This window comes from Phycodurus eques, chromosome 1 (assembly GCF_024500275.1).
Source record: "Phycodurus eques isolate BA_2022a chromosome 1, UOR_Pequ_1.1, whole genome shotgun sequence".
Taxonomy (NCBI): domain Eukaryota; kingdom Metazoa; phylum Chordata; class Actinopteri; order Syngnathiformes; family Syngnathidae; genus Phycodurus; species Phycodurus eques.
This window is the reverse complement of record NC_084525.1, coordinates 33,051,076-33,064,635: the sequence shown is the minus strand read 5'-3', so window position 1 is coordinate 33,064,635 and position 13,560 is coordinate 33,051,076. Positions and strand designations below refer to the sequence as shown.

Sequence of the window (13,560 nt, the reverse complement as noted above, 5' to 3'; positions counted from 1 at the left end):
TTTTTTTTCGTTTGAGTCTCACACCAGACTGAACAGGTTGCAGTAATATGCATTTGTCTGGTGTTTCTGTTATGTATATGTGTGTGCACGGAAGGAGCATGATGTAGATGGCAGCGAACTTTTCTAACAGTCTGCTTTTGATTTCTACAGCAAATGTCAGTTCCCGAGACAATCGATATGTTCAACCCTCACTCATCCATGAGGTGACGTTTGTACATCCTGATCAAAACGGCAGATATCAGAATAGCGTGTGGGTCATATTCACACTATGTACAGTATCATGTAACCACGAACTTGGTCCCTTTACACCTTCATAAAGATAAATCTTCCTTCCAAGCAGTGTGCACATCCAAATCTCATATTTACACAATGAAAGCCCTCAGCGGAAGGAAGTGCAATGTTCTTCATGTTTATAATGTACACAATGGCTTTGTTGATGAAATGCATGCTGAGCTTTAATATTAACCAGCCTAACACCAAAACAGCAAGAAACACAACAACATTGGCAAACTTAAAAAAAAAGAAAAGAAAATAATAATAATAATAAAAAAAAAAACGAAGCCAGTTTCTATGATAGGCTGATTTTTTATTTATTTTTTTTCCTCTTTAACCCATCGGCTCACAGTGAATAGGACTTGTGATGCATCGGATCCATGCAGTGCATTGTTGGGGTTCCTTCTCACAAAGAAATGACTGTAGACAATACACACCAAACATGAACAGGACTTGAGGGTCCGAATTATAGCAAAACATACAACTCAATAGAAACACACATTCAGCTGATTGCTCCTGTCCGATATGTGAGAACCTGAAAGGTGGAAGCCTGATTGATGGCCATGGATTTCTTTGTGACTCTTAAAATGCATGTACAACCTGAATATTGGAACAAATTGTCTACTTTCACCAATGTGCACACTAGAATAGACTCTTATTTTTCAAGTGTATAAAGTTATTCTTTACATACTCCAAATGTATTTGTTCAGTTTACATTTCTGCGGTATAACTACATTTATTGAAACAAATTATTTTATATGTGCTTATCCAGCAAAATATATCTGCTCAGCCCAAGAAGAAGTATAGTCCTTTAATAAAATATATACACACATTCCTCCTCTCTCTTTCTTCCCTTTGTAGGCATTTATATATTCCTCAAACGGGGGGAAAAAAGGTTTATCTGTCACCTGAATCTCATCCTGGCCAACAGAAGACTTCCACTCTCGGTACAAGTCTGCATGTGGGAAAATGATTGCACTTAAACTTGCTATGTAACACTGATTTGTTATACAATGTGCAGAGGACAGCCTCACATCAATAACAGTACATGCAAAAATTACTATAGACATTCCACCGGGCTCTGAGCCTGCAGCGAGCATTAATTTAGACGGAGAGGGGCTGAAAAACAAATAAATAATGATGCAAAACAAATTAACTGCACAGATTTTAGGGACACTGCTTGTTCCTAATCAGTACAAAGATATTGCACATATGATACAAAAACAAATACTTCACTTTGTAAGAACTGATTTAAGTCATTCGCCAAAACTTGGGCAAACGCAGAAAAAAAATATTCTGGTAAGAGTTGGTAGTTGGATTTAATGAGTGGAGATGGCAGCTGTTGCTTGTAATGCGTGCATTTATTTCAACAGTCGCATTCATGTTTTGAACCTCCGTCTAAAATATAATTTTGTGCGCTGCAATGACAAATTTGCACTTTAAAGTGGCTGTCGACGAGAACAGTCAATGTTGGACAGATGCAACAGCTGCCAGCTCGAAGCTCTTCTCTTCGTTTGGAAAGGCCAAACTTCCAAGATCGATTACAGGCCGATTTCACCGCTTCCACATCTACAGCTTGCTGCCCCAGAGTCAGTATAATACTGATACTTTTTGCTGATAATAATAATTGTAAGTATAATCTTACAAATTACGCACGACATACTGTACAGGAAGTCTTGGCTAAATAGATTATGCATTAATAATTGGCACATTTATGTATGAGCGCTAGGAGACAACACACACAGCTGTCATCTACAGTAAATACGGCACTAGAACTAATATGACTCAGACGTTGCTTACCTGTCCTCCGGTTTTAAGTCAAATGATTATATCTTAGTTACATGTGAGCTCTATCGGAGGAAAGGACAAATAGCATCCGTGGGACTTGCAAACCAAATATGCTGTGCCCGACAATGTTCATCAATGATGTGCCAGGGTGTCTTTCCTCCTGATTACATGGAGGTGAGACAGGCTGTAGAGGGGGGCAGTCTGGCGATGCGTCTGTGTGTGTGTGAACAACAAAGGGCAGCTTCCTGTACAGAACCAAACGCCACCGCTGAACCCTGATGAGGGAAGGAAGGGGAGTGGGGGTGGGAGGGGTGGAGGGGGGGGGGGGGTAACCCAGAATTAAACAAACTAGTAATAAAGGCCCCTGGTGGGAAATTGTGGTCCAATTGTCCATCCTGCTTATTAGTTGGACGTGGAGGTGAAACAGTGCCTGCAGGTGGTTTTCATGGCAGCAGCAGTAAAACACAGTGGAAAGGCCGTAGAGTCGCGCCGTCAGTCAGTCCCTTTGGTGTCAGAAACAGTCCCTTGTTTGCGGTGGCCTCCTTTCCGTCATGCCATCACACTACGGTGCTGATGCCACTGTGTTTGGTTTTGGGTCCGCCGGGTGCCGTGCCTGCTTGCTGGGTACTGTGGTGATGGGGCGCGTGCTGGGAGTGGGAGGTGTGATGAGAATGCTGGCTGTAGTGGCTGTGCTGGGTGTGCTGATGCACGTGTGAGGAGTAGGTGGGGTGCTTGTGGTACTGCGTGTGGGGCGGGGGGTGGTAGTGGTGATGGTGGTGATAAGGCGGCGGGTTCTGAGGGACTTGGCAGTACTGCGGGTGGTGGCTGTGGTGCGGCACCTGCACGCCGTGCACCACCTGTGCCGTGTGGTGCAGGTTGGTTGGGTGGGGCTTGTGGGATATGAGCGTGGGGTGGCCAGGCGGGGGGTAAGGGCCGTGGCTCTGGGAGGACGGTTTGCCTCTTTTGCTACCGAACAGCGAGCCCAGAATGGAGGTGGATGCAGAGTTGGGGAGGGAGGGATGCTCGCGGGACGTGCCCTCACGCGGGGTGGTGGCTCTTCGGCGCGTGTGCGGGCTGCTAATGATGGACCCCTGTGGAGGCAAAAGGTAACGGCACGTCCGTCAGACATGGTGCGCAACATCAGCTCTTCTGAATTGTTCTTATTTCACGTAGCAAAATGTTTCCGGGCATGCAAATGACAAACAAATGTCTTCATAGTCTGCAGCAGCTAAACTGGAAGAAATAGTTCAACACGGGAAAGTATGTCAAAGCTGACTTGACAAATGTCACAAAATAACGAGGCTGGAGAAGAGGTGTGGCAGAGTCACACATGCAACTTGTTAAAGTAAACACCGCTCGTAGACATGCAGAGGACGTGACAGGCGAACTCGTCTTGCACAGTTTAGCATTTGGACGTTAAACGTTAAGAGGCCAGAGGAGTACTTGACGACAGACTGGACTGCTCTCCTCCTGCTCTGAGTTTGATCCTATTGTCAATAGGCACGCGTGAACTTCAGCTCAGACTTAAGGAGCCCCCGCATGATGCCTTTGAAAGCAGAATGTCATCTTTCAGGGTCCCAGACATGAAGGCAACACATGAACCCATGGGCAAATGGTGTGAGTGAGAGATAAGTGAATGAAATCCACGTCATTTTTAGTCTGCCCAGCAGTAGATTTCAGACTGTGAAAGCCCCATTATGCCAGCCTTACTAATGTTACTGAAAAGTTGTGGGTAAAGAAGGCTGAGGACAGAGACAGAGTCTACAAAATACTAGTTGGTGTCTTACTGAACTACCGCCTGAGAGAAGAGCAACCAAATGAAAACCGCTTGGATGGCAGTGAATGAAAGACAGAGACAGGCGACAAGGAAGGGATTAGTAGAGTCATGCTTTGTTGAGGATCTTTTTTGGTCAAATGGCATGACCAAAACTGGAGCTGTTTGGCTTCCGAAAAAGGGGGCGGGATCAGAGGCAGGCAACCCATGCATGCACACTACATGGAGGCAAGCAGGTCAATCAATATAAGGCATCCCAGGAAGAAAAAAAATACATGATCCAAACAAATGGACTGAGTCTATGAAGCAAAGAAAGTGTCAGACCAAAAAGAAATGGTGTGTTTTCACAGTGCACATCATCACATGAAGAGTAGCTTGGTGGCCAGCTGCTTCCAACTTACTTCCATATTGCTGTCTAGTGATCCTGCACTGCTGCGACGCCCCCGCTTGCCTGCCCGAGACATGCAATACCACAGATTAGAGATCGACAGCAACTCCTGGAGCAACTACAGATGTTAAGGCTGCCCGCCGCTCCAGTAGGGGGCAGCGCAACGTATTGTGACTGTGAGTAAGGCCCGACTATGGGCAGGAAGTGGCTGGACGGTTGGTACGCTGCTGGCTGTTTCTCAATATGCATTCTTGTGTTCGAGAAACTTTGGACCAAGAACCACATCATGTTCCTATTCAAAGTCTAAATCTAGCTCTTTAAGGACCAGGATGTGCTCTTGCTGCTGACTCGTGCAGTGGTGACTTCTGGCTGCCAGCTATCCTAAGGTGCATTGCGTTTCACCTACTATTCCAATTCCTAAATGGCTGTTCTCAGAGATCATTCTCCAGACCTGTCAGTTCTTGTCAACTTTGGTATTGAGAAACAGCCACAAACCGCCACATCTTTACAGAGAAGTAGCATCCTTTGCAGCTTACAATTTGGAGCGTTTTACTAACTAAAGGCTCAGTCAATTCATAGGCGGATGATTTGAATTTAAACTCCAATTGATGACACCAACGGATCCAAAATAACGTTTCTTGCAGGTTACCAACATTTCCCCCCAATCTGTCTTGATTTAATGTGACAAGCTTTCAGTCCCAAGTGACCAAAACAGCCTCAGTGACAGTCACAAAGGAGGGGATACATCAAAAGCAATACAGTGGCTGTTACACATGGGATGTACAGGCATATAAACGTCTGAGGGCTGTCGTTAAGCACACTCAGCCAATGGTACATGATCAGTAATTACACATAAACAGGAAAATACCTGATGTGTATGGAAATAACGGTAAATACACATGGAATGGAGTATGGCAGGAAAAGAAAGAAAATAATTCCCCAACAAGCTACATCCTGCGTGGAAAACAAGGACGAAAGGAACGAACGTACATATTGACTGACCTATCACTTTCCATTACACCTTAAGCAACAGTGAGACAGACACTTGATTGGATTTCATTTAGTTATCAAGAGAATCACTTGATAACTTCACGTAGCTCTTGTTCAATCTTTAGTGGAAGAAATGTATTGTTGGGTCAAAGACGCAGCAGTTGTGTTGAACACTGCTGTTATTCATCCTCCAATACCAAGCCTTGACTAAATCTTGCTACAGCGTTAGCGCAGGTTTGTTGGACAAATACTCATGAGAGGAAATGGGACACGATCGCTCATAAAACTATCATGACGATGTGCTCGGATGAAAGAAAATGTAATGATGCAAACTGTCTTGGAAAAAGTAAACGTGAACATGAATGGACTTGCTCCTCAGCTCATGGTCAGTGGTGAGGGCTGCCTGTCAATTACATTCATCTCTACTGAACAGACCCCCCAAAAGGAGAAAAAAACATTGATCAACTAACCTACTCTGAAACCACAAAGTTTTGTTTTGTATCATATTTTAAGTAGGCTGACTTCATTTTATTCTTCTTTTATCTACAGAATAAATGACTCATGAGATTAGCTCATTCCTACAAACATACCATTCATTGGCCGAAAGGCTTGATTGAGGGAAACTCTTCATCCTTGACTACAGTTTCGGAAAAGAAACTAACCACAAAGAATATGGGCCTTTTTGCTGCGTCCATGAAATTTTCAATGCTATAAAGATTGCTGAGCTTCCCCTTCAATGGATTAATTTTCAAGTAAGGCCCTCCGCACGCCGAGCAACGCGGACAAAATCGACTGAAGAGGACCATCGTGAAAAAATAACAGTTGGTGACTCACTGCGCACCAAACGATTGAGCACCGCACATCTACCAATGCGTAGCAAATGAAAATTTGTAACCCTGTATTGTTTTTTGAGACTACACATACAATATATATATATATATATATATATATATATATATATATATATATATATATATATATATATATATATATATATATATATATATATATATATATATATATATATATATATCATTGAATCGCAAAAACAAAAAGGCTTTGTTGGCAATGATCGATCGCCCCCTTCGCTGACTGCAGCCATGCATTTCAGCAACAGAGAATCTCCATGCTTTGCTTTCAAGCCACAGGTACATAATGAAATTATGAAAGCAAGTGGCAGAACCCCGCACACCGCTTGACAGTTCAGTAGGTTTCGCCCGCATCGCTCAGTGTGCGGCTGGCCTAACAAAATAGGGCTAGGTAGCTGAGATTAACAGATAAATCGGAATGATGTACAGTACATAATAAAATATTTTTATAATAAATGTATATGAACACCATGTCTATACTAAACATGTGAGCAAACTCGTTCTGCTAGTGTAGTTGATTTGGTGAACAAGAATCCGAAGTCTGTTGCACACCAAACAAGCAGACCGAGATGCGTGCGAACTCTGGAACAGTTTGATCAACTTCAGCTCAAAGGTCAACACTAGTGCACAGACGTAAGTTGCAGACCAGAATTGAAATGGCCCAAAAAAAAAAAATAGAAATATACAGAAAGATCTGAATTTGCATCAAAAAGCACGTCTCTTTGTGGCTTATCTGTCAGTGAGTGTGTGAAGCGAAGAAACTCCTGCCAGTTATTAAATATATTTTAGAAACCCTTTGTGGTGACAACAAATAAAAATACAACAACAGAAGTGCATGTTACTTGGTAGATATTGTTTTGAAAGTTTGTGTTTTGTCTCACAATATGTCAAAAGCTGTCAAATTGGTTGTGAGCTCATGCAAATGTTTAAGCAGTATCTGTATATAATAATGGCTCTTCTGACAAACGGGTCATTTAACTGTCTAACTTTGGGTGGAGACAAAATGACAAATTACAGTGTCATCAAAGGGTTTCCTTGATAATAGAAATTAAAATCTGCATAATTCAAAAGGTTGAACAGCCCGATTGTGAAACTCATGCATCATTCAGACTCGGTTTAAGAAAATTGCACGTTTTTAGTCAATTATGAACAACAAAAAGGAACTATGATTAACACCTGAGGTTTCTGGCCCTATTTGTGAACAACAAAACAACAAAAAACAAGTACAACAAATTAAGTTGTTTGTGTATCGTGCTGTTATCCTTGGGCTGCACGATTATGGCCAAAATAATCACGATTACCGGTATTTTGATCAATATTGTATTGTACTATTGATTATTTATCACGATTCTTCCTCATGTTAGTGAAAAATCTTTATTTTATTGCACTACCTTTTAACAAAAAAACATAACAGTTTTCAGTTCAAAATGAATCTTTAAATAAAAAAATGATAGATAACTAAAGAAATGTATGCACCCAAAACAATTCTACTTCAGCAAGGGCTAAAAAGAATAAATGTGCCATTACAAAGTCCAATCACAAATTGCAACTTAATGGAAGCAAATACAGTTATTGCAGAGAAGGCAATAACATAAGCCTGCAAGTACTGACTTTTCATTTGAAAATCTTGTCAAGGATGGTACAGCTCTCTTGTTCCGCTTGACCATTGGTCAGTCGTGCACGGTCACAAACTGCAAAGAACTCCACAGTTGTGATTTCCCTCTCTATTTACTCCCGAGAGTTTTTCCATTGCGGCTCAGGCCAGCCGAAAAGTTGAAGTCAAGGCAGCCACGACAATGACTGTTAATAGTGTCTTATCATGACGCGCCGCCCCTCCGCCAACCTGCTGAGAGGGCCAACTTCAAAATCAAAGCTTCATATATTACTACATTAGACATCAACACCATTTTAAGCTTTTGTCTTGAAGTTGGCCAGGGAGCACCGCGCCGGCCGTTAATGAAGCCTTAACCACGCGTTCGCCCCCTGGTGGCGAGCTGACTAGGTTGCGGGCACTGCACTTTTCACATGCAGCAGTAACCGCATTTTAAGTCTAACAAATTGCAGACGATCAGCATCATTTATTCGTGGCAGTAAAAATCGCGATCACGATTAAAAATTCAATTAATTGTGCAGCCCTATGTTATCCCCTACATTCTTCAGTATGTGAAGTGCAAGTACATGCTTGGTGGACAGTTCGGATGGCCAATAAAAATACTCATTGAAAAGACAAAGTATCAAAAAACCATTTTCAGTGGTTGTTAAACTACAGCATACTGACAGTACATGGAGAAGAAAAAAGTTGTTTGCATTCTTTTTGACTTGACTGTCATCGGACAGACATGATATACACGTTTGTCAGATCTCTGTGTAGACTCAACTTTCAACTGATCTTCATAATATGTTCATTATTCTTTTATACCAAATCAAGATACTAATAGATTTGAAAGGCTATTTGATCCATGATGATCAAGGTAACTGAATCAAAATGTTATTAACCCTTGTGATTCTTTAACCAGTCACAATATAACAATTAGGTTCTAACTTTATTTCGATATATCAGAGCAAGACCCCCATGGATTTTCACGACAATCATCGATCATACTACAGGTAACTGAGGTTAAAAGTCGTACTGCTGTATATATATATATTTTCTATCCTCATTGTACTGTACTGTATGCGCAACATTTGCTCACATTTACCTAAAGGTTCCTGTGTGAACTGCGTGTGCTACAGTATTAGAATTTAGGACCTCATAATGTCATTTCCCTGCTCCCATGAAAACCCAGTGCGACTAGAATCTACCTACTTTATGATGGTAAGTAAAGAAAAAAAATTTTTGTTGTCATATTAGGTCACACAAGACATTCTTTGTAAACCAAAATATCCAATGGGTCGATGTGCTAAAGTCGATGTAGCGTGCAACGAAAGAACATTTTGCTATCACGAATAAGTGGATGACAGAGGAGCTCTTTTCCTTGAAAGAAACTTCAGGAAAAGACAGCTGCTGCGGTGGTACCTGCTTCGGAGAGATCTCGCAGGGAGCTGCTGAGGGCACTCCTCTTCAGCCCTTCGCCCATGGCGTAGGTGTCATCCAGACTTGCGCGGTTCATGCTGCCATTTCCAGTCTCTTTCTTCAAGCCGGAGCTCTGCGACATGCTGGGCCTCACCACTCCCTTCTGCTTCTCAAGCTCGGCTGTGAAAAGGACCCAAGGACCAAGTGAGCTAAGTGGTGGTGGCTTGTGCGCTCACTCAGTTATGATTCAAACTGTTTTTTAACCTTAACGGCCTGAATCTACAAGTATTATTTTGTCACAATTGAAATATCAACTGAATATCCAGAAAACGTTCTCCGATGGTAACCATTCATGTGAAGCCTATTTGTCTTCACAGCCTGGGTAATGAAGACCGTGCCAAGTCAGAGAAAGAGAGAGAGAGGGGTCAGAGAGGGGAAAAAAACAGCAGCTCACACTCTATTCTGTATTTCTCCATTTCCTGAACCTCAGCAATGGACTCTCGCAGGTCGTCTGTGAACTTTTTGCGGTCCTGGGGGTTGGGCGCATTAAAGTTGATGAGGACTTTGATGTCCGCACCTGGGATGGCTGACGTAAGTCTGATTCCATTTGGGTAATCTGCAGAGAGGGAGACTTGTGAACACACACATTATCAGTTTCAACTGAGTTAACTCAAAGATGACAGAGGTTTGGGATGTGTCATAGTTTATGACTACCTCGGTAAATGACTAATGTGTTGCTAATGGTTAATATACTAGACAGAACAAACTCATTCAACCAATACTAAAATATAATCATTAGTTATCCATGAATGTTCAAATGTACTGATTCACCAAAGAAAAACTGAAAGAAATCTGATTAAACTTTAGTGGTTGACTATTATACTAATTAATTGCTTTCAGAGAAGCCCACTCAGCCGGTGGAAATGTGGGCAGAAAAAGATGAATTTTGTTTGATATTCCTCATTCCTATTCAAAATGGTTAAAAGTTGAGAGGTCCCTCAGTGTGCATTAAAGCCCTTCAAGACGCAAATTATGTTTTCTTGTTTTTATGACATTTGATCTAATACAGTGTTTCCTCACATTTATTGAGTCAAGGCACCCATTTTACATAAAATGAATCTCACAGCACACCACCAAACAAAAATACTGAAATAATGATGACCTCATCTCAATTTACTCACAAACAGACTAAGTTGGAAATCTGAGCATGTTTAATTGAAAACAAAGCCATGATTTACTCTGTTGTATGAATGGCAACGTCATTGTTACTTTTGCCATCCGATGGAAGAGCATTTAATTCTTCTGCGTGTCACTATACAGTACCTCACTGGCTTAGACAGATGAACCTACATACATGACATATTTGTAATAAATAAATAATTATCTACAGACTAATTCAGTGAAATATGGATAATTTCTCACTGCCTCCCTGATGATCGCTCACGGCACACTCGGGTACCACGACAACCTGGTTGGGAATCACTGGTCTAAAGAACGTGTTAAGCACTTTACAGTATGTTACCAGCATAACCCAAAAGCACTGGCACCCAGTGAGGTCTATGAATGTTTGATTCAATATTGTAAAATAGTGTGACCCAAGAAGACGGTGCGTATGGGTTTTAAGCTTGATTTACTTGGCAGGTATGACACTTTGTAAAATACATTACCACCAACTACAGGACGTAAAGTTTACAAACAATGGCAGCACTGGATGAGATGAGACGTAGACGCTGTCGTATCAGCAGTTGAATCACAACTGGATAACAATTCTTCAATTAAGCTTGAAAAACTAGGCACCAATTGAGGGTATGGTAAGAAGTGATAGAAAGCCTGTAAAGAATGGCGGCCTCTTGCCATTACCATGGATGTTGCCATAGCAACAGTTTTATCAGCACTGGACCACATTTCTCTCTTAAAAGAGGAGCAATGAACAGCACTGAAGGTACTTTTCCACGTTGGTCCGATAGGTCTCTAATGGGTGTGGCGAACAACATTCATCCAATCACATTCCAGATGTATATTGAAAATGTCAGTCCTTTCCTTTTCCGTTTCTCTAAACTCTGTCCCAGAGGACTGTTAGATAGCAACAACCTGAGGACCAACCCTCATACTGAATTAAAAGGTCTTACACTGGTTTTCAAACAGCATGACTTGCATCCCATAGAGAGAGAAGGACTGTCTGAAGCTGTATGTGACTGAGTTCTTCTTCTTCTGAAAGATCTTTGTCACCTGAAAACACAAAGAATCAAGCAGGTGAGGATTGGTCGACAGAAAATAAGTTTTGCAGAGGAAAGTGGAAAACATGAGGGGGACATTCACCACAAGGAGGTCATTGAACAGGAAGATCTCCCGCTGATGCAGGCCCAGCTTCTGGAGCTTGTTTGGATCTGGCACTTCAAAGAGGCGGCAGTAACACACCAAGCGGCGATGGGGGAGTGATAGAACCTTCCGGTAGAAGAAAAAAAAAGAACACAGATCAGTGCCTCATTGGTCACTGTAGTCAAATGGGATGAATAACTCAATATGAAAGCTAAGTTCTACATCAGGGGTCAGCAACCTTTTTGCAACAGAGAGCAACGATAAATGTAAACGCCTACCAGTTTGATGCATACTTACTTCTGCAATAAATAATTGCTCAAATAACTTTTACTTAGATATGATTACTAATAATTGATCATGTTTATGATTTTCACAATAATTATCAACGATTTAACAAGGTAGGAACCATATTATCAATATTTAACACTATTTCTATAAATCTCTGCAACTGATTACATTTTCAAATGATCACTTCTACAACATTCCAAGGAAATAACAATGTCCTTTCACTGACGAGCTATTTTTTAGAACAGGCCCGCAGCTACTAATGTGGTCTTTGGGGACGACCTAGTGCCCACGGGCACCATTTTGGTGACCCCTGTTCTATACCAACCAGCTACAACAACTGAACATTGTCTTTGTAAAGACAAAATATTTGGTACAGCTCTTGTGTATATTGCGCAGGTGGTCATAATGTTGTGCCTGGTCACTGCACATACTGTATGTGCACTGTTTCCAGTAATGTTTGGCAGTTGTTGTTAACAATTACATCCTATTAAAATATCTTGATATTTTAAATGTTTTTCATTTTTATTTTGACATATCAGGTGGCCTACTTATAACAAAAATGTGGGATGGATTTTTATGCTCTTGTAATTGGTAGCAAAAGCGTCTGCATTTGTATATTTGGTCTTTTCTGCCATTGCAAGAGAGAAACCCTTCAACTACACTGAAATTATGAATAAAATCAAGAAACGGTTTTGGCCACAATCCCCTGCTGTGTTATTGTTTTAGGTCAACGCAATAATGATCTTGATTCCTGGGCATATCAGCTGAGGTTTACGGGTCTAATTTTAAACCAATCTTCAAACTTCAAACTATTTCTTTGTAAGGTAACCAGTGTTGATTTTTTTTTGGGCTACTTACACATCCCAGTCCATGATGCAGTGATCCGATCTAAAACCAAAGCCAAAAAAAAAAAGTTAATACTGTCAGAATAGAATCAACAAACTCCAATTCCACTGATATTGGGATGTTGTGTTCAAGGTAAACAAAAACAGAATACAGTGATTTGCAAATCATTTAAAACCAATATTCAATTGAATACACAACAAAGATATTTAATGTTCAAACTGATTAATTTTATTGTTTTTTTTGCAAATATTCACTCATTTTAAATTTGATGCCTGCAACATGTTCCAAAAAAGCTTGGAAAGGGTCATGTTTACCACTGTGTTACATCACCTTTCCTTTTAACATCACTCAATAAGTGTTCGGGAACTGAGCAAACTATTGAAGCTTTGTTGGTGGAATTCTTTCCCATTCTTGCTTGATGTACAACTTCAGATGTTCAACAGTCCAGGATCTCCGTTGTTGTATTTTGTGCTTCATAATGCTCCACAACACATTTTCAGTAGGAGACAGGTCTGGACTGGCTGCCAGGCCAGTCTAGTACTTGCACTCTTTTACTAAGAAGCCACGCTGATGTAACATGCAGAATGTGGCTTGGCATTGCCTTGCTGAAATAAGCGGGGATGTCCCTGAAAAAGTCGTTGCTTGGATGGCAGCATATGTTGCTCCAAAACCTATAAGACCCTTACAGCATTAATGGTCCTTTCACAGATGTGTGCAAGTTACCCAAGGCACTAACACACCCCCATAACATCACCGATTGTGACTTTTGAACTTTGCTCAGATTGCAATCCGGATGGTCCTTTTCCCCTTTGGCCATGAGGACACAACGTCCATTATTTCCAAAAACAATTTGAAATGTGAACTTGTCAGACCACAACACACATTTCCACTTTGTGTCAGTCCATCTCAGATGAGCTCGGGCCCAGAGAAGTTGGGAGCGTTTCTGGGATTTGTTGATATATGGCTTTCGCTTTGCATTTTATAGTTTTAACTTGCATTTGTAGATGTAGCG

At 41.3% G+C, this 13,560-nt stretch overlaps 1 protein-coding gene across 9 annotated transcripts in view; it reads right to left on the bottom strand.

The window, feature by feature from the left end:
• Nucleotides 1–2,557: 2,557 nt before the first annotated feature.
• The window catches only part of LOC133409169 (IQ motif and SEC7 domain-containing protein 1-like), a 129,339-nt gene continuing 118,336 nt past the window's right edge, over nucleotides 2,558–13,560 (bottom strand). For 8 of the 9 annotated variants that reach the window (XM_061688812.1, XM_061688830.1, XM_061688821.1 and 5 more), the window contains 7 exons: nucleotides 12,561–12,590; nucleotides 11,415–11,540; nucleotides 11,225–11,324; nucleotides 9,550–9,711; nucleotides 9,099–9,275; nucleotides 4,237–4,286; nucleotides 2,558–3,152 (listed from right to left, as the gene is read on the bottom strand). In XM_061688812.1, coding sequence (XP_061544796.1) covers nucleotides 2,619–3,152; nucleotides 4,237–4,286; nucleotides 9,099–9,275; nucleotides 9,550–9,711; nucleotides 11,225–11,324; nucleotides 11,415–11,540; nucleotides 12,561–12,590 — 1,179 coding nt within the window. In that variant the 3' untranslated portion in view covers nucleotides 2,558–2,618. The remainder of the gene's footprint in view (nucleotides 3,153–4,236; nucleotides 4,287–9,098; nucleotides 9,276–9,549; nucleotides 9,712–11,224; nucleotides 11,325–11,414; nucleotides 11,541–12,560; nucleotides 12,591–13,560) is intronic. The other variant, XM_061688887.1, reaches the window with a different exon arrangement.